This window comes from Pteropus vampyrus, unplaced genomic scaffold (genome assembly GCF_000151845.1).
Source record: "Pteropus vampyrus isolate Shadow unplaced genomic scaffold, Pvam_2.0 Scaffold68, whole genome shotgun sequence".
NCBI classification, from domain to species: domain Eukaryota; kingdom Metazoa; phylum Chordata; class Mammalia; order Chiroptera; family Pteropodidae; genus Pteropus; species Pteropus vampyrus.
In genome coordinates, this window is record NW_011888849.1 from 3676325 (window position 1) to 3698479 (window position 22155).

Consider the following 22155-nt stretch of genomic DNA (forward strand, 5'->3'; position numbering starts at 1 on the left):
GGTATGGTCCTAGGTCCAATCCTGAGTCAGCATCACAGGCTGTTAATCATTCAAGGTCCAACCAGGAAAAGAGAAACCACCCTGGGGATTCAGAAGAAAGAGACAGTGGTTCAGGAAAGAGGAAGAGGCAGAGAAACTAATCGGAGGACAGTGAGACAGTGTACAAAGGCACCACTACCTCTAGGCCGGCAAGACACTGGGAGAAGGTGGTATAATTGGATCCCAGGAGTTAAGGTCACCCCGCAGGAGACGGAATCAAGGCAGACATATCCCATAGGCGCTGGAGACCCCAGAAACAGAGAAACAGCTTTGGAGATGTCACCCAAGGTAGTGAGGGAAAGCGAGGAAGACCCTGCTATTCTCTTACTATGCCTCCCATTGGCTAAAGCCAGCTGGACGACACCTGACTCTGAAACCTTAGAAAGGCAGAGGGCAGAAGGCCTTACTGCACGTGGCAGGGGGACAGCAGGCAAAGGATCCGAACACACGTAAATGTAGGATCCACAGAAACTGGTAGAAACAGTAAGAGCTCAAGGACATCCTATTTTCAATAAAGTCAAAGCTCAGGAGTTAGAGGAACTTAAAAGAGTGTTGTGATCAAAAGTGGGGTATTTAAAAAAATTTTTGCTTTTCAGAGGTTCTGTTCTAGTTATCGTGATTTTAAGTTATCACTTTTTTCATTTTTATTCTAGGTCATGAAAGAACCAGCATGTGGGGAACTTCTTTATTTTTGTGTTGAAATATCAAATCTATGCAGGTCTAGCTTTTTTTTTCCCTTCAATTTTTGTAAGCAACTTTGATTAAGCATTTGAAAACTGCAGAGAAGAAAGGTGGAAGAAATTCTGCCTTTGCTACTTAACAGCTCTATGATATTGGGCAAACCAGTTAACTAACCTCTGAAGGTCTATTTTCCTCATATCTAAAATGGACACAACCATACCTTCCTACTTAGCTCACTGGCTTATTAGAATGACCATAGTTTTTGTTTGTTTGTTTTAATGAGACAATGTATGTGAAAATATTGGTATACAGAAAAGCATTATATAGTGTTAAAACATTATACATATTTAATATGCCTCTAAATCTGTCTCCCTACAATTCTTTATTTTTATTTTTTTTCCCCTACAATTCTATCTTTTATTTTTTGGGGTCAGCTTTACTGAGCTATAACCTAAATAGAATTAATTTCATCAATGTAAGCTGTACAATTCAATGAATTTTGACCAATATATAGATATATGTAACCACTACCATAATTACAATATAATTTATCCATTGCCTCCCCGATATTTCTTATGCCCCTTTGCATTTTTATACTTTAAAAGTTAATGTATGCTCAAGAGAAATGAAAACATACAGCAACACAAAAGCTCGTACACAAATGTTCATAGCAGTATTCTTCATAATACCTCAAAGCAGAAACAAACCAAATGTCCATCAATGATGAATGGATAAGTAAATTGGTATATCCAGGCAATGGAATATTATTCAGCCATGAAAAGAAAGTGAGTACTGACACATGCTACAGTGTGGATGAAACTTGAAAATATGTTAAGTAAAAGAAGCAGTCACAAAAGAACACATATTGTATGATTCATTTATATAAAATGTCTAGAACAGGCAAATCTATAGAAAACAGAAAGTAGATTACTGTTTGCCTAGGGCTGGGGTTTAAGTGGAAATGGGGAATGACTGCTAACGAGCATGGGGTTTCTTTTTGGGGTGATGAAAATGTTCTGAAATTGATTTTGGTGATGGTTGCACAACTCAGTGAATATACTAAAAACCATTGAATTATACCCTTTAAACGGGCAAATTGTACGGTACATGAATTATATGTCCATTAAGCTATTACCAAAAGAAAAGTTAAAAAGAATTAAAAGAAATCTAAAACAAAGGCAAAATTGCAAACACAGCTTTTTATTATAATTTTTGTATACTATTCTTTTCCTTCAAAATTACAAGGGCATTTATAAATCAAAACAAAAAATCATCCACATTCTTAATATCCTAGGAAATCAAACTATTTTGATAATTTCTGGTCCATTCTTCATCTCATCTTTGAATATATTTGCTTGGTTCATAGTCACAAGTGGCATAAACATGATTAGTAGGTTGCTTCCAACAATTACTATTACATCATGAACATTTTTTCATCTTGCTACATAGTCTTCATAATGATCTTTTAAAGGCTATATGATGTTCCATCTAATTGACTGCATTCCCCTATCCACTCAGACACCCAAGCCAGAAACCTGAGCTATACCCAGGTTGCTCCTGCCATTACTCTAGTTCAGAACAGTCTACTCTCTTGCCTAGATTACTGCACAGGTGTTTACTAACTGGTGCCCTTGCTTTTTTGCTGATCTTCTGTCATTCCATCCTCTACACAATAGCCAGGCCTGAAACATATGTCTTCAATGGCTCCCAACACTAGAGGCTAACCCACTCCGATGGCTCACATAGCCCTTCAGGTTGGGGCTCTTCATTCCTCTGCTCCCTACCCCCAATCCATATTGCTTGTGTATCCTGAAAAGCATGCCGCATAATGTATGGGGTTTGCTCTGTCCAGAGTAACTCACCTACCACCTCCACCCACTTCTCCCTCTCTCATCTACTTGGCAAACTTCTACTTTTCCTTTAAGGTTTGGTGTAAAATTGTCTCCTCCAAGGAGCAGCTCCTATCCTCCTCAGAAGGATGGCGGTGCTCGCACTTCCACATTTCTAGACCCTCTTGTACACACCTCCATTCTATATTATACTTCCCATGTGTGCTTCATACTCATCTCTCTCACCAGAGTAGGAATTATGTCTCATTCAGCTTGTTCTTTCCAGCACTTCAGCCTGTGGGACATAGTAAGTACCAGTAAATGTGTTTCATTAATATAATAATTATAACTACTGTGCTAATTTGGCAACATTTCCAGGCACTATTCAGATTGCTTTTCACATATTATCTCATTTAATCCTATAAAAAACCAACCCTATAGCGTAGATACTATTGTTACCATTTTAAAGATGAGAAAACTGAGTCCCAGAGAGGTTAAGTAACTTGCCCAAAATTATTATACAGCTAATAATTGGCAAGATCAGGATTTGAACTTGTGTAGTGTGACTGCGACTCTGGAGTCCTTCCTCCTAATCATCACTACACTATACAACCTCTTGAATAAATAATATAAACCATTCCCCTTTATTATTGGTAAAGGATTGGTTACTTGTTTTCTCAATCTCTCTCTCTCTCTCTCTCTCTCTCTCTCTCTCTCTCTCTCTCTCTCTCTCTGTCTGTCTCTTTCTCTCTCTGTTTCTCTGTCTCTTTCTCTCTGTCTCTCTCTCTCTCGCATATAAATGGCACTGTAACACACAATTGTATATATAGCTTATTTTCCTTCTTTTGAATTTGGATTAAGATAAATCCCATGAGAAGGATTTAAAGATGAATTACAAGGTGAGGCCATATTTCTGAATCTTCATATGTCCACTAACAACTTTACTTAACATGATGTAGCTTGTGTCAAAGAGGTAAGAAAGTGTAAGAAAGTGTCAAGACCATCAGTCATCCTAGCTGATACGTGATCAGGTAGATTGAGTCAAGCACTCTGGAGACTACAGATGGTGGCAGGACAAGTGTAAAAAGGTGCAAGATGGTATGAACAAGCCTTGGCCAGCAGTTGGCCTAACTTCACAAAACAGCTTTTAATTTAATCTTAGGATTAAAGAACAGAAAACACTTTTATGTTGATTTTTCTCTCAAATGTTCAAGTGTTAATAATTTAGTAATTTCGTGGCTGAATTACAGTGCTAATCTTCTCGATGACATTCTTTTATGCCATAAAGGGGGTTAATCTAAGCATTATGAATATACATTTTTAAAGGCAGCCACCACATAAGTCTGACTCCCCTGAGAATGCCATGTTGAGAGGAAGCCCAAGCTAACTCGGCAGAGATAGCATGTGAAAGGAGAATGATGACCAGCCAGCCCAAGCAGCTCCAGTCATTCCAACCTAAGTGCTAGATATGGAAGTGAAGAAGCCATCTTGGACATTTCAGCTCTAGCTGACATGATGTGGAGAAAAACTGAGGAATCAATCTGCAACTAGAATTAAGGCTTCAGATCTATGGACCAACTTGAACCATCCCAGACAACTATAGCCATTTTAGCCATCCCAGCCATCTAGTCATCATGAAATAGACAAGCTATTTCCCCTGACCCCTGTCCAAATTCCAGATCCACAAAATCAGGAGCATAATAAATGTTGTTTAATGCCACTAAATAAATAAACAAAGACTTTTCTTTATCCACTGTAGGATTTAAAAAAGATATTTGAATGAGAAACACTGGCTGAAAATAAGTGCCCTCTCTACTCTAGCTGTTGAATTGGTTCCTATGTAAAAATCAGTTGCTCACCATTGGCGTTGACTTTGATCCAAAGTCACATATGTATGAAAGATAAATAAAGTCCTAGAGATCTACTATACTGTAAAGCCTGCAGTTAACAATACTACGTCGAATACTTACAAATTTTCTAAAAAGGTAGGTCTTACGTTAAGTGTTCTTATCATCATCATCATCATCATCATAATAGTAATAATAATAGCAGAAAGAAACTTTTGGAAGTGATCGATAGGTTTATGTGGTGACAGTTTCATGGTGTATACTTATCTCCAAACTCATCAGGTTGTATACATTAAATATGTACAGTTTTTTATATAATATCAATTGTACCTCAATACTATGGTTTCAAAAATAAGTAAACTCATAGATAGACAACAAAATGATGGCCACCAGAGCAGGGGGAGGGGGATGAAGAGGATAAAGGGGGTCATATAAATGGTGAGGGAAGAAGACTAGACTTCGGGTGATGAACACACAATAGACTATACAGATGTCATCTTATAAAGTTGTACACCTGAAATTTATATAATATTATTAACCTACGTTACCCCAATGCATTTAATAAAAAGTTATTTTTTAAAAGTAAGTATGTAAATAAATGTAGGTTAATTAAAATTAAATAAAATTAAAATCCAGATTTTTTTGGTCACATTAGCCACATTTCAAGCACTCGAAAGCCATGTGTGGCTAGTGACTACCATTTGCACAGTACAGATTTAGTGTATTTTACTCATCACAGAATTTAATTGGAAAGTGCTGGATAGAAGAATAAACTGTCTGAGAGGCAAATTAACCAAAGTCACACAGCTACTAAGAGGAGGAGCTGGGACTCAAACCTACCTCTGATTGACTTCAGAGAGAGAACTCAACACCGTAACATAGTTATCATTATTGCTTTCTTAGTCCCGCTTTCAATTTCACTTCTCTGAAAGAACTTCAAACCTGGCCATTTTATAGAATGACCAACTGTTCTAGTTTGCCTGGGACTGAGGAAGTTCCCTGGATGCTATCTAATTATCAAAATTCTATTTAGAGGTTAGTGGAGGGTAAATAGATGGGCTCATTCAACTCCATTTCAGCCCCTTGTAAAAAGCCATACTGCAGGCTAGAAATGAGAAAGCTGACGCCTTCGTTTCCCAGATTCCTGTAGAGCCCGGGGCTTGTACATGGCATCATTTGGAGGGCCAGATTGAGGAGGAGACTGAACTTCTGCTGTCTGTCTGGTGAGCAGTGCAGTGGCACCAGAAGTCCCAACGTCTTGTCTTGGATGTTATGGATTTGTAGAGACAGAATACAGGCACACATTTTTTAGGTAAGCTGATTCTGTGGTTGAATCCCGGGAGCCATTAGTGGGAGCTCAGCCTGGAGGCTGTTCCTTCAGCCTTTCCAGTGATTTTTATCTATCCAATTCCCTATATTAATTCATTTTATGCTGAAATGAGTTAAAGTAAATCGTATTATTTGCAGCTAAAGAAACCACTATTTAGAAAAAACATTACCTAGAAAACAGGGAAGCTATATGGCAAATCTGAATGTTCTGAATGCTAGACACACTTTTTTCTCTTCCTTCGTGTGATGGAATGCTCTTCTTTACATGACAGTTCTCACCTCAGTCTCTCAACCATCAGGTACCAGCATCGATGTGGCTTTCTCAACTACCCCTGTCTAAACTGCCCTCTCTTCTGTTTAGTCTCTTTCACTTCATTTTATTCAAACTTTTATGTTACTTAACACAGTCTATATTTATTTACTTGTACTTGTTTATTTTCTGCCTTCCCTTGTCTCTGCCCCTGAAGAATGTATGCTCCATGATGGGAGGGACGTTTTTCGCCTTGCTAATCACTGTAACCTTAGTACTTAGAACATTGGCTTTGTACAAGGTAGCATTTAAAAGTATTTATTGAATAAATATACAAAATAGAGACGCTATAGTAGAGATTGTTGTATCTAGGAATTTTTTTAAAGGGACAAATTGACTCTTTTGAAAACAAGAATTTAAGATACTTGATTGAAAAAATATTTTAGTAAGAAGTAAAGGGGCCCAATAATTATTATGAAAGACAATGCTACTTGGGCAGTGGGATATTATATCAGGTGTTTGCAGCCATGGTGCAAAGTCTGTAGCTAATGGGAGATGCACTGCCTGTTGGGGAAGAACTACAGTTCAGTTATGAATTGTGCAGTTTCTAGAGCCACCCAGACCTGAGTTCAAATGTCAGTTATACATTTTCTGCTGTATGAACTTGGGCAAGTTAATGGGCCTCTCTAAGCTTCAGTTTCCTCATCTGGAATATGAGGATGATAATAGTACCCAACTCACATGGCTACTGTGCTGATTAAAAACTGTGTTTACAGTGTGTTTGGTACAGTGTATGGCATATAAAGACTCAATAAATGTTAGATAATAAGACTTACAGTTTTGGAACCAAGCTCCATTCTTGAAATTATTCCCAATACTTGGGGTTCCTCTGATCGTATCAGAATTTCTGCTCCATCTCCCTTCACCAGATCATAATTAGTAGGTGCCCTAAAATATTAGTCACTGACAAGAAGTTTGTTTGTGTGGGGTGTATTTTATTCCTGTACACACAGCTATTATTGGTAGTGGCAACTGCTGATGCTATATTTTTCCATCTCTTTGACCAGAAAAAAAAAAAATAGACAGCAAGATTATTGAGTAGAAAATACTCCGTCACCAGAGAGAAAAGCAACAAATATAGAACAATAAAGAGCAAGGGATTGGCCTAACCCTTCTGCAATGGTTTGTTCATGTTGATAATTTTTCTTACATTTAATTTGACCTGTTGAGAGGGATAGGGTAAATTCATTCTTTCACCCAGCAAGTGTTTAGGAAGTGCCTATCATATTTATGATATAAGATAGACTAAGAATATCTCCTCCACACCCACCTCCACCTTGGTTAACTTCTATTCAATATTCAGAATTCACCTTAAATTCCATTTCATCTACTAAAGCTTATGAGTAGACCAGGTTACCTTGGCATGTGTCCTCATGACACTGGGAGTCTTAGTTTTTTTGCACTTATCAAAATGTACTTACATCTTTGCTTTTGTGGTGATTATGTGCCGAAGACCTGTCGTTTTGTAATCTAGATCAGGCTAGGGAATTTGTTTTTGTTACAAGAATGTCGTGATCAGATCTATATTTTTAAAGGATCATTCTTTTTAAAGTGTAAGACCCAGAGAGAATACAGGTAAAAGAAGGTCTTTTTCTGCATATTTTACCTCGTGTGCTGAAACTGCCACATTCTTACTTGTCTAACCGGAAACATGGAAATCATCCTAGCCATACCTCTTCCTCACCACGCCAATGGGCCACAAGGTCCTACAGATTCTGCCTTTCAATAATTCTTGTATCCACTCCATGATCTCATTCCAAATGCTGTATCCTTCACTCAGTCCCTTATCACCTCTTATCTAGTCTTTTTCCAGTAGTCTTCTTTCTGGTCACCCCAACTAGGGACCTCCTCCCCAATCTATTCTCCAGGCTGCTACCAAAGATCCTTCCAGAATGCAAATCTAGTAGTTTTCCCACAGTCTAAAACTCTTCAATGGTTTTCTCTGGCCCATGGGAAAAAGTCTAAACTCTTTCCAATGGTGCAGAAAGCCATCTGAGATTTGGATCATTGCTTACCTCCTCCCTTCATTGGCCATCCTTTAGCCTTGTTGAACTACTGGCAGTTTCCCAAACATTCCAGAAGGGTTCAAACCCATCTGCAGATTCTCCACTCCCTCCAATTCTGAATGGATTTCCTTCTCTGAAGAAATCTCATTATTATTGAAAATTCAGTTTAAGAGCCATTTCTTCCCTGAAGCCTGTTTTAACATCTATCTCAGCACCACCTCCCTCCTCTATCTTCCCCTACTCGATCATTGCTCACTCTGGAGTCCTCCAGAGTTAGCTCTGTTGATATAAGAAACATCCAAATGTGTAGAGAATTTTTATAAGTTTATTTGAGCCAAACTGACAACATGCCAGGAAGCAAGATCTCAGATGCTCTGGAGAATGAGTTTTGCAGTTTCTTTTATACATTTGGAATTAGGGAGGGAATATAAGAAGGTTACATGAAGATGGGAGAGAACAAGGTACAGGATAGTTAACAAGATCATGCATTCTCTAGAGGGTCCTTATGCCTTGGAAGCATCTGAAAAAGAGGCATTTTAGATATGTTAGGTATGTTAGATAGGTATGTTAGATAGGGCTTGCTCAAAGTAAAGGTGAAACCTTTATAGGCCTGGGGCTTGACTACCCACCAAGACCACCCAATTAGGAATTTATGATCAGATCACCCTGTGAGGTTACTTTTGGTTAAATTCATTACACAGCCTCTTCCATCCATACAGCATAGGTGACATACTTTGTTTTGTTGTTTCTCTAAGCAAAGACAAGGTGCATTATAATCCTATTTTTAAAATTGTTACTGTTTTATTTAATTTAAAATATATTTATCATCATCATCAGGCAGACACCTGTGTTTTAAACGTACTCAATTAGTCTATGGACCTGGCCCCAGAATCTGCTCTGTAAAAATCTAGGTAATGTTCTATTTCTCTATCAGGTGTTGGTTACACAAGGTGTTCATTTGTGCAAAACTCATCAAGCTCTACCCTTAGGATATATATGTGTGTATATATATATATATATATATATATATATATATATATATATATATATATATACACATTTCTGTATGTATATTATTTTCAACAAAAAAGTTAAAAAGGAAAAACCCACTGGGTTATCCTTACTTCTCTCTTGATGAATTATAAGGCCCTAGAAGGCAGTGAAGGCATCTATTTTATCTTTGTATTCCCAGCATCTGTGTCAGGGTCTGCAGTGTGGAGAGGAACAAACTTTCCTCTACCCTCAATGTTCTAATAATCAAATCAACATGAGACAGATTAGCAAGAGAGAGAAAAAAAAATTTAATACGTACATATGTACAAAATTCCACATACATGAGAGAGTCAGAGACCCCGCATGCAGGAGGAGTTTGAAGATAGAAAGGCGGATTGAGGTACATAAGATATCCTGAGCTGGGGATGAGCTAATGCACGTTGGGGGCTTCAAAGGGTCATTGCAGAATGATAAGAGCAGAGGTTTAATACATAGAAGTTCTCCCTGCCTTATAGATAGTAGAAACTTTGGAGGGGCCAAAGTTTCTCTTGAACCAGAAGCTAAAATTACCTTTAGCTCAAAGTAATCTGCATACTACTGAGGCACATCTTGGGGTGGTTTGTTCTGAACCCCCATAGCAACATAGTACACACTTAATAAATAACTGCAAATAAATGAATGAACAGAAGGAGAGGAGTGGCTTGTGGGTTCTTTCCACACTCGTGCTCTTCCAAACATTTGTTCCATGCCCCTGCTAGAGCACATGATAGCTCATGCCTCAGTTACACCTCCAACACCCCCTCCCCCCAACAACCTGTGAGATGCCACCGGGCTCCTGCCTACCACATGCAGGGGGTGTAACTGATCCATTCTGACAAGAGCGGGAGAAAGGAAGCAGGTGGAGGACGTTCTGTCCCCAGTACCACTACTTTTGCCCTGCCTGGATCTGAGCCACCTGGCTCAGGCCTTCCTCACCATGTCTGGGAATGAAGCTGAAGAGACTGTGTCCTTGGAGATTCTGCATTGCTAAAGCTTCTATTTGCATCTCTGATGTATATTGCCACCTAAACTATTGGGCTTAAATTATACAGGAATTTAAAAACTATATATTTGAATGTTTAAGAGTAGCAATGTTTTTTTTTTTTTCTTTTTAAAGCAAATTTACAGTAGAAACAGACACCCTGGGTGAAATATCACCGAAGTCATTTATTCAGTTACAAATAATTACCAAGAGCTTCCTAGGGATATAATGATGAACAGAAGTCATCTGCCTTACAGTGTAGTGAAGGAAGATGGACAATCAAATAATATCTAACTTTTTCATAGTACTTATGATGTACTGGGCACTTTACTTATATATTCATTTATTCATCGTAACAACTCAGTGATGTTCTTTCTAGTATCTCCATTGTAGAGTTAAAACTGATAGAGTCAGGAAGGTAAAGGGTAGGGAGCAGGGGACCTAACCTAGTCCTAAGGTCAGGGAAATTTTCTCTATTAAGAGATTGAACTGGAGATCTGAGGATTGAATTGTAATCTAGTAGACAAAGAGGTCTGGGGGAAGAGAATTTCAGGTAATGCAAACAGCCAATACAAAGAGATAACCATTTGTTTGGGGGAGCTGAAAGCCTGCTTTGTAGAGGGAAGCACAGGGAGCCTAAGATGAGGCAGCAAGGGGCCAGATCACCTAGGTTTTTTCTCTATTTCTTCAAATATGATAAGGTTAGGGAAGCAGAGATAGTTAGAAACTTTAGAGTTTAGCCTCAGTTTTGCTCTTAATAACCTTAGCCATCACTCTGTGGCTGCAAAAAAAAAAAAAAAAAAAAAAAAAAGTTGATGGATCAGAGCTCTCACATGGCCACTGGTTCTAAATCTCTGATTCTAGGTAAGGCTCTGCTGGAGGGCATTGCCAATCTGAGCCACAGGTCCCAGCTGCTGCTGAATGCACCGAGGCCTCTGACTTCTCCCTAGATTAAGTACAAATGATGGAGAACATCACATCCACAAAAATCAATAAGTATGGCTTTGAGCATGGTTTGCTCCCTGATTTGAAATGAAGGTTGAAATAGTTATAACAATGTAATAAGGATAAAAACTCTTTCTGAGCCAGGGTTGTACCAGGTACTTTCAGGTAGAGTCAAAAGCTGAGGCCTCAAGGGATTACACAATTTGGGGAAGGTCCTCACCGCCCAGATTTGTCCCACCTACTGAGCATGCCAATCTTGTTTCCTATGGCCAGGTGCATTAACTTGAATTGAACAATGACTGTCTCGGAATTTGCTCAGTGGCTAAATTGAAATTTGAACCCGGTTTTGACTCCAAAGTTTATGGTGTCGACCACCATGCGATGCTGATGTTGCCCTACCTTCTTAAAACACAGGCAACTCTTTATAAATAGCATGACATTGTCTCTTAAAGTCCTTTCTGAGGGAGGAAAGTGCTTTTTATAGCTTGGGACTGCTTCTGTTTACTTCGTCTCTTCCAGCACCGTTTAATTCTGTCTACAGCTGTGTCCTTCACTGTCCTTACACTGTATTCCTAGGTTTCCTCCCTGCAAAAGACAACTCCACAAGACCACATGGTATTTGTGTTTGTGCCAGCAAAGAAATTTCACTCCTCTCTCTCTCTCCAAATCAGCCTACCTTTCTAAAAATAATCGTTCTCCTCCCTCCCCTCAGGCCTGTGAGTCGTTAGGTCACTTAATCAAACACACGCACAGTCAAAAAGGTTTGAGGGAGGAAGGAACAACGTGAATGACCTTGCAAAGGTATCTAACCCACTGGGGACAGGATTAGCAAACCTGAAACCTCAACAAATATTTGTCGTCTTTCCCCTTGCATTCCTACGTTAGCTGCTCGCTTCTCCTGCGCCCGCCTCGCCCAGTCCCCTCTCGGCTCGTTCTGCCACACAAAGCCCAACCCGCCCATCTCTTCTTTGCAAAGCCGGAGAACTTCAGTCCCCATGTTGAAACTCGTCGGCGGCTGTGGCGGTGGCGGGCAGGACTGGGCATGCTCAGTAGCGGGGGCAGGTCTGGGAAGCGAGGAAGCCGCGTTTGAAGTCGCGGGGCCCAGGGATCTGAGGAAGGCGGGCTGTAGGGGCCCCGGCTGGGGGTGCGCGGGGATCCCCAATTCCGTGCCCGCGACTGACATGCTTCAGGCCGGCGCGGCGGGGCCGACGCGCCGGAGGCAGGGCGCGGAGGAGCCGCGGGAGCCGGTGGGAGGAGGGGTGGAGCGCCGGGCTCGCCATCCCCCGCCACCGGCTCTGCGGTTGCTGAATCGGAAGCCGCAGGGAGGATCCGACGAAATAAAGACGTCCGAGAATGACCTCCAGCGAGGCCGCCTGAGGCGGGGCGCACGCGCTGCTCCGCCAGCCTTCGGCATGGGCGACTGCGGCGGGCAGCCGGAGCGCTCGGCCCCGCACGCCCCGGGGGCTTCCACTGGCGCCGGCCCTGCCGCCGTGAACGGGCTGCTGCACAACGGCTTCCACCCGCCGCCCGTCCAGCCGCCGCGCCTCTGCAGCCGGAGCCCTGCGGGCGGCAGCGACGCGGCTCCCCCGCGCCTTCTACTCCAGCCGGAGCTCCAGCCGCAGCCGCCGCCCCCTCAGCACGACTCTCCGGCAAAGAAATGCCGGCTGCGGAGGAGGATGGACTCGGGGAAGAAGAACAGGCCGCGTAAGTCCCGCTGGGAGGGGAGCGCCGCCGCGAGTCAGGCGCGGCGCACGGGGCCCGGCTCCCGGGAACGGCGCGGTGCGCGCCCCGTGCGCCCGAGGCTGAGGTTTGGGGAACTGCCCCGAGGGCGCGCCCGGAACTCATTCTTTCCCCAGGGGCGCTAAGCACTAAAGATAGCTCCCTGAACCTGAACCTTGCTTTCCTCCATCCGTAGAATGAGCGGATTGGACACGGAGTCCGAGTTAATCTTAGATCGCGGCTCTGTGGAACGTGCACGCACTACCAGGCTTTATAATTTGTCTGTGGGAAAATGCACGTGTATGAACATTCGGTGGGGTCTGGGAGTAGGGGTAAAGCTGCAGGGGCAGTCGGAGCTCCCTTTTCATTTCTCAGAACTTGGCTTTCTGGAGTTAGCGTTCAGGCAGGCAGCTTGCCCTTTGAATCGTAGAGTAGTCGCCAGCACCTTAGGTCTTTTGGCGAGCGCAAGATCTGGAGGCGTGGAGTTTGACAACCCGTATTAAACGCTGTTTCTTCGCAGCCAATGAAAGGACCTGTTGGATTAGACACTCCCACTGATACCATGTGGGCCGGAACTATGTGGACCAATGAGGATTGGAGGTGGATTTTATTTTTTCGGGGGGTGGAGAGGTAGAGTTGAGGATTTCTAATTAATGTATAGAGCAAAAAGCTGAAATGCATTATTTCACAATCTAAAGCTTGCACATATAAAGTTAGTTTGTAGAGAGTATCTTCCTTGCAGGATGTTCTAGGATGTAAATTTGTAGATCGAGTTGAGAACTGACTGGTTTTTCCTGTCTGCGCCGAACCTCATTCAACTGGTTACTTCTTTCTGGACGTCTTTAATGAAGCTTATAAATGGCAAAAAGCAAAGTAAGTAGAAGGCATGCTAATAAGTGATAGCCTTAAAATATGCACCTTTTGCATACAGGTTTTTCTATTTGATTTAGGGAAATTGCTAGATAGGTTTTAGATTTGTCTGTAAAAGCTTGATATTTGGCAAACAGCTTTAGTTTCTTCTGTTTCTTTCTCTTTACCAATTTGGACTCTCAACTTTTCTGCATTCAATTAAAGTCTCCGAGACTTTGGAAAGTATTTTAACGTGACTGTGGGATGTGGTGACTCTGATACTTGTGTTTTGTAGGTCTGAAACATTTAGGTTAAAAGTTAAGATCTTGTCTGGAACTTTGAAGCCACACAGCATATTTGCCTAAGGCTGTAAGGAAGACATCCAGCACCTGAATTTGTATTTACTTTTGTTTTTGAGACTTGTTAGACAATGACTTTCTTTATGCACTTAATATTGACTACTTATGATATATTAACCTGTTTTACTTCTTTTGAAACCATATTTTAGTTATTTCTCTGATCTACATTAACAAATCATATGAGAGCTTGCAATGTAAATAGCTAAAATATAATGAGAGAACTGTATTGAGCTTTTGTTTAATAATGGTAGCTTGAATAGTCTATATTTAATTGAGGGTATAACACTTCTTACAGTATTTTTTGAGGAATTGACGATACACTTAATAATGGCTTGGAGGCAGAGAAAATTTAACCATGAGCCAATTTTATGCCTTTGTGCTTTGTGTGGGAAAGTAAAGTGGTTTGTATTTAAGTTCAGTGACCATGATGCTTACTTACAAACTTTTAAAAAGGATTCATCAAATTTGATTTCATTATCCTACCATGTTTTCTGTTCTCAAATTCAAAAAAACATTTCTGAAATTTTACATGTTCTGAGTCACATCTGCTGTGTTCACTATCAAAATTTCTTAGTTAAACTAGGCTTAATTTAATATCTTTATACGTTGCCTAGTAACATTCAGGTATCTTTTTATAAAAACATATTGCTCAATTGATATTTGGCACTCTAAGATGAATCTCCTTATCAGTCACAAAATCTTTCTCGTGACTGATAAATTTTCCATGAGCATTTATTAGTATTTAGTGCTTAAAAAGAAATTTAAGAGTATGTCAGTGGTGGGAACATCAGTGCTGGACAAATAATTCCTAGTTAGCAGTTTACGGCATCAGACACTTAACTTCTCTCAAAACCAGAGGTATGTTAGGACAGCCAGATACCACATCTCAGATAGGCACCTGGAATGCATATGTGGGGTAAGTGTGTTTCTTTGTGTTTGCTAATAATTTTGGGTAGGATGCAATACACATTAAAATACGTAATGTTTAAAAATGATGAATGGAATAAAACAGCCCAGTAGTTTCAATTATTTAAAAAATTTAAATTTGAACCCTCCGTGCAGGGACTATTCAGTCTTATAACCTACAAGTCAGATCAGTGGCAGGTTGGTCTTGCTAAACCAGGAAAGGAATATTGTCCACTGTATTCATCTCCTCACCATCACCTCGCTCTATCTTATTCTTGGAAAACTTTCCTAAGACTGCTTCCTCAAGCTCCTTGGCTACTTTGTGTGCTTCTGCTATTAGCTATATGACTTCAACCAAGTTACTAGTTCTTATCTTGAAATGCTGGACTTGGATAGGTTGTTTCTTGTACCTTCAAAATTCTATGATACATCAAGGCTGATAGTTCTTCCTACGTGACTTTTGCACTAGCTGTCCACTCTACCATATGCATTATTTTTTTTGCCTTGTGCCAATTGTATCATGTGTGCGATTTGTCTTATCTCTCCAATTAAGTTGGAAGACTGGTTATAGATGACATTTTTTTTCCTCTTATTTCTTGCACACGAATATTTCATTGATGTCACAAAAAAGGTACACGTGACCTTACCACACCACTGACATGGCTATTAGCATCTCAACAACAGACTTTGGCAAAGTCCTTCAGTGGAGTTTCTGTAAAGTATCAATAGGAAGATTCCTTTGTTTGCTTCTTGGTGCTCTGATTATTTGAAGCATACATAAATAACATCTTACGGAGTCAGCTCACTTTCCAAATATTTTGAAACTAATGGTAGTCCTAATGAGATGCATGCAGTGAGTGTCTAAGTAGTATTGTGAATGATGTAGTCATTCAGACCCTGGTGGGCTTGACTTTGAATTGCAGCTGGATGACCTGGGGCCAGTTATTAACTTCTATGCTTCAGTTTTAGTATCGATAAGATGGAGATAATCATACTACGTCATTGGGTTGATATGAGGATTAAATGAGATAATATATATAAAGAACTTAGATTACTGCTTGGCCCATAAAAGTTATTCAGTAAATGCCAGCTGTCTGCACCATCATATAGAACACCCTCCCCTGTTAACCCAAAGGACAGAACAATTGAACTGGCAGAGACGACCTCAGACTGACTTTCTTAATTAAAAAATGAAAAACAAAAAGTAGCCTAGAATAAGAATGACCAAAAAGTTTTATTTGATTAACTGTAATAGTTCTAGTCCCATAATTACTTTTTTTACCCTTCCACCGAAAATATTGGATAATACAAAAATGTACCAAAAAAGCAGGAAAAAGTACTCACAGTTCCATCACGCAAAGAAAACAACAGCTTAAAATTTGCCACAGTTTAAAGGTAATGTTGCAGGACAGGGCAAATTTCCCTGAGTGCGGGGAGACCAGGCCTTGCACTGAGAAGAGGGTCCACTGGTGGAGAGTGTAGAAAGAATTTCACACAGGCCAAAGTTAAGGTCAAAAGGAAAGGTTATTAGAAAAGGGATAACACTCCACAATCGGAGCGTGGTCTCTCAGGCAGAGAGTGAGCGGGACCTGAGTGTTCGGGGAATTCAATTTATATATCATTCTTTAGTTCCCATTTCCTATGAAAGGGACATACAGTGAGAAAGGGGAAGGGGAAGAGGATGTAGCATGAAAGGCCTGCTGGCTGTTCCCAGCTTTGAATCCATAGGTTCCCCATGGTTTTAGCCATAGGGAATGAACAATTTTATTTGTGTAGGGCAGCTCCTTAAAGACTGTTGTTCCTGTTTCCCCTCCCGCAGGTGTAGGGAATGGGTTGTTAGCAATCCCAACAGAAATCTTCCTTTGTCCTGCAGGTGTCCTCCTGGCCTGGCTGCAGGGCTGTTCAGAATATTGCAGTCTCTAAATACAGCTTGATTTAACATTCTGATTCTCTTGCCTCCTCCCTACATTAGTGATACTAAAATAAGATTTTGATAACTTTTATTTAAAATTTTTTTCATAAGCATTTTTTTGTGCTATTAAACATCATTTTTAATGATTGTGTTATTTTCCCAAAATCCCATTATATGGATATACCGTAATTACTTAACCGGTCTCATAACTTTAGGCTGCAGCTACGGTCTCCATATCACTACTAGTGCTTCAGCACCGCCTTTGTACATAACTCTTTCTCCCCGATATGTTATTTTCAATGAAATTGGTAAAAACATACATACTTTTTGGAGGAGGAATAAAATGGCACAAAGTAGTATAATAGATGTTACATTGAAATCCTGGATATTTTAGACCCCAGGGATACTGTTAGATAAGCCAACAGTAGAAGGGAGACGGAAAAAATTGTAAAGGAGATAATTGTTTGAGTCACTGAACAGTGTTACAAAAAGGCAAATATTTGAGCATCATCAGAAGCCCGGAGGACCTGAGCCGCCCTCCTCCTTCCCCGTGTGTTGCAACAGACAGAAATAAGGGCTGAATCAGTGCAGCGGCCTCCTGGGGAGAGGTTCTGACTTCTCAGATCATCCAGATAGAACACTAGCAGAAAACAGGTGAGAGTTCATTACGCAAGTAATATACTTATGGGTACAAACAGAAGAAACCCAAATCTGTTACTGGTTTTAGCGAGCCACCATTGTGAAAGTACAAGTTCTCAATTTTCTATATATTGGGATATTTAGCTTTGGCACTTGGGATTTCCACTACCTCTGAATCAGGTGAATTAGAAAAACCAGAATAAAAGATAAATAGGTAAAATTTTTTGGTTGTATCTTCATGGAGTATGGATACATGTGCATTTTAAAAAACATAACCAGTACTTCTAGATGGATGGGAAGTATTGCAAATTTAACAACAAAAGACTAAAACAGAAAGCAAGAACACACTAGCATTGCTACTTTCTGGGACGTGGTCAGTTTCCCCAAGCTTGTTAATGAAGTTATGAATTGTACAGCGCATAATTGAACTGAAGATTAAGAATTTAAGGCCCAATTGTCCAGTGTCTAAGTGGTTAAGTTAGATATCAGGATCTAGTAGACACATGAACACCACTTCTCCCTGAAAAAATCAGTAAGTGGATTTCAACATTAATACAAAGCATGTTTTGTTTGGCATAGTAACTAACCAAAGATGGAAACAGCGCTGCTAATTTTTAACATGTGGGACATTTAATAAGTCAACAAAACAAAATCCATCATGGTTTTGGAGACAGAATTCGTAGAGAAACAAAGGAGTACCGGTTTTAAGTGACAGGTTTTTGGTATTCTTTTTTGTGACAGCGTGCCTTTTAATTGCATGTGTGTGTTTTAATATGAACCAATTACTGTGAAAATAAAAATAAATCAAGATTTGACTTCTATTATATTTAATTACTTGTGCTCTAGTTTTATTATGTAAGCCAGTATTTACCTTGGGATGACAATATTGTGATCAGGTATGAAAACTGTTCAATGTACACCAATGTATATGGGGCACCTAATTTCTAAGTAGATCTTTTCTCTAGATAGTGCAACTATCAAGTTCGTATCTCATTACTTAATTTATGACATCTTTTACATACTTAGAGTTGGCTAATCGTGTGTATGTGTGTGTGTATATTATCCTTGGGAATGTATTTGAAAGTAGTGGATGATTCAAAGGGCAAGTGAATGTTATTTTTAGAGCAGTTATGTCAAAATAATGATCTGGACCTCTAACAGATTTCTTTATAGTTTGAAAAGAGGATAGAAAAACTTATGACAAAAGTAACTACCTACAGTTGTCTCTTCAGTTGACTGAGTAATTAGAGTAGCTATTATTGAGCAACAGCTATGTGCCTGTTGTTCTGTATATGTTTTTATAAAAGCATGCAATTTACCAGTCCCACTCTGCATTTTACAGATGGGGAAAGAGGCTCAAGGAAGTAAAGCAACCTGCCCGAAGACCTGTACTTAGTGAGTTGCAGGACCAAAATTCAAATCCAAATCTAACTCCATTGCTAGCTAACTGGCATTCTTTTCTGCCAAATGAGCCAATCATGCATTTATGTTGGGAAAAATAACTATGTTCTGTAAAACTTTCAGAAAAGATAAGTGTATGTAAGTTTTATACCTTTGGCAAAAAGCTTATCCATGTGTTTGTGGAAGTAACAGTAGCATCAGACATTTCCAGCATCCTGTGAGATAGGTATTGCTGTAGATTATGTCTCCCCAAAATTCATATATTGATATCCTAACCCCAAAATGGTGTTATTAAGAGGTGGGACCTTTGGGGGTGATTAAGTCATGATGTTGGAGCGCTTATGATTGGGGTTAGTGCCCTTATAAAAGAGACCCCTGAGAGCTAGCCAGCCCCTTCTGTCATGTGAAGTTACAGTGAAAAGACAGCCATCTAAGAAGCAGGCCCTCCCCAGACAGAGAATCTGTCAGCACTTGATCTTGGATTCCAGAACTGTGAGAAATAAAATTTCTGTTGTTTATAAGCTACCTAGTATATGGTATTTCTGTTATAGTAGCCCAAACAAACTAAGGTGGGTACTATCATGATCCTCCTTGATAGGTAAATAAACTGAGGAAGGGCTCGAGTTCTTGGGGTAAAACCATCTGAGTTAAGATTTGGACTCTTTTGGGCCACGGGACCAGACTCGGGATTCTAGTAGGTTCCCAGGAAGTATGGGTAGTGTTCTGTGGTGGAAAGAGCTTTGTAGCTACCAGACTTGGATTCAAATCCTCATTCCACTACTTATTAACAGTGTGAGCTTCTTGACTTCTTAGAGGCTCAATTTGTTGAACAGAGATAATGGTGCTTATCTTATCAGTTGTGAGGACCAAGCGTAGAAAACATATAAAGTATAGTGGAATGCCAGGACCCTGGCATGTGCATAGTAAAATATATTTTACTATTAATACTAGCTAGTATTAATAAAGGGCATCTAATATTAATATTATTGCTGTTCTTTAGCCACAGGGGCTTTCAAAACTTTCTGAAATCTCAGGATTTCTATGAACTCACCATCGTTCCAACTGAGAACTTTTTAAGGACTGGGCTTCAGGCTGTCTTCCAACCTGATGTGACATCACCTCCTGAATGGAAGTTCCCTTAACTCCCTCTGACATTTCTAGGACACATGACCTGTGTCACAAGTCTTGACCTCACTGTCACTTTCATAGATTGCCCCATTAAGACTTGTGAAACCCAGTACAGTGTGACCTGCCCGAGGGTGATGTTGGCAACTCTGTGAGTAAGAAGGCTATTCTACTACTATTCTAGTATCAGGACAAAGTTGATTTTTAAAAAGGAAATATCTTCGTTTGATCTCTACTGTTTGATATCTCAAGGGAGGCAGATATGCACAAGAGAGATGAGAATTAGAAAGGTGAGCATGTTTCCTTTATAAAAGCTTCATGAATTGAACAAGGCTTCAGAATTCAGAACAGCTGCACCTGTTCTTGGGCCTTCTTTTTTAACCCATAGCCTAGTAAACTTCATTCTGGCAATTAATGACATTTCTGGGTGCCTGTTGCCTTCGAGCCCAGTATGTGAACCTTATGGTGTGCCTGGCTTTGACCCTATGCTGGATCTAAGGCCACAGGGACTTTGGATAGTAGCTCGGGACATCTGGACCTATATGAACCTCTGTGACCTCTTGCCAGTGTGGGCAGTGCCAATTACTAGGAACTCTCTGAGGTTTCTGGACAATTCCTAGGCAATCCAGGAGTAAAAGGGGCAGAACTAACACCCCAACTCTCACCTGCCAGATCCATCACATGAGGTTCAGTGCAGATTGTATTGAGTTGTGGGAAAATATTAAAGCTTAGACTGGAGGATGGCTTCTTGAGGATGTATGTCATAAAGGGATTGGGTAAGTATTAACCTGGGTGGCCTTGAATGCTGAGATTTAATAATCCCATGTGACCCACAGAGACTAACCAGTTTTTATTCTTTTGGGCCAGGCTCTGTGCTAAACCCTGGACTAGATACTCAGTTTTATGTGGTTTGAAGCTGGAGTGTAGCCCGAAGCCAGTTGCCTGGCCTGATTTTACTCAAATGCTATGGCAGTTCCATAAGTCACTAAACTCTGGGTGTTTGAATCAGAGGACTAGGACATAGTTAAGGCTGTTTACTACTTATTTATACTTCCCCAACCACCTGTGTTCGGTGAAAAATATATAAAGTGATACTGTGTATTTAGGGGAAGGAAAGTAATGTCAGTTTGGCCAAGGAGACATCTTGTCTTCTTACTATGAGGTAGTGGCTCGAATGTGATTTGTTCTTTGTGGCGACCACATAATATTTCATCAACATTTTTGAAAAGTGGAAGAGGGTGCCACAGGAGTGCCTGTGGTATGCTGAAGTTGGCTCTTGCAGGCTCTGGGAGCTGATAGTATGCATTATTTCCCAACTCTGCATTCGATGTCCTTGTGCCGGTAGCCTGAAATTGGCCAGAGTAGGTGTATTTATGCAATGAGAACTGGCAAATGCTGAAAATCAGGGCTTTATTCAGAGAGCCAGTTGTTAAACATTTACCAGTGCTCCAGTCACTGGGCTTAAGGTCACAGGTCACTCCGGGAAAAGTCCAGAGAGCATCAGTAACACACACTGAATTATTAAAGTATTTGAGGCAGAGAATGGGAGGAGAAGGTCAGTAGGTCCTTTCCTAAATAGGATAATGCCAGAAGTTAGATGACAGAAAGTATTTTACAAATATTTGAGGGCCTACTATGGTATAAGGGTAGAATTGAGAATCATATTCTTATTTGCCTCCCTTTCTCCCTCTTAAATTCCTAACTCAAATATAGTTGGGCTCTGTGCTAAATTACCTAATAAGTAGAACAAGCAGGTATTGGTGTACCAGAATGCTGCAGGGGGACCAAGGAAAGGAGAAGAAAATGCTATTTTATGTATGTGTGTGTGTGTGTGTGTGTGTGTGCGCGCGCGCGCGCGTATGTATATGTATGTATGTATATATATATACATGCACCAAAGTGTTAATCACAGGAAAGTTATAAGTTCGAATTTCTTTGTCCTTACTTTATGATTCACTGTTTTTATTTCAAATGACTTGAATTACTTTGAGTTCTGTGTTCATTACTTACAGATTGGGAAGCACCAACATTTTTCATTTAAATAGATATGAATCTGGCCCTAGTTGAGCAGCCACACCTTTCTATGGTGATGTATGCTTTGTTTATTGCTGCTGAAATGGCAGGGTGGAGTTGCCAGAATATCTTTATTTCATCTTTTCGGTTCGGGTGGACAGGTTGAAATTTTTCCTAGCCAAGAGGGAAAGGAGCTTGGTATGTTTGGTTCTATAAACAGGATCTGCTAGGC

General features: G+C 40.3%; 1 protein-coding gene across 2 annotated transcripts in view; it reads left to right on the top strand.

The window, feature by feature from the left end:
* The first annotated feature begins 11785 nt into the window (after window positions 1–11785).
* PANK1 (pantothenate kinase 1) overlaps window positions 11786–22155 on the top strand; it is a 51753-nt gene continuing 41383 nt past the window's right edge. The window contains exon 1 of one of the 2 annotated variants that reach the window (XM_011361594.2): window positions 11786–12704. In XM_011361594.2, coding sequence (XP_011359896.1) covers window positions 11996–12704 — 709 coding nt within the window. In that variant the 5' untranslated portion in view covers window positions 11786–11995. Of the gene's footprint in view, window positions 12705–12963; window positions 13593–22155 lie in introns of those variants that run through there. The other variant, XM_011361596.2, reaches the window with a different exon arrangement.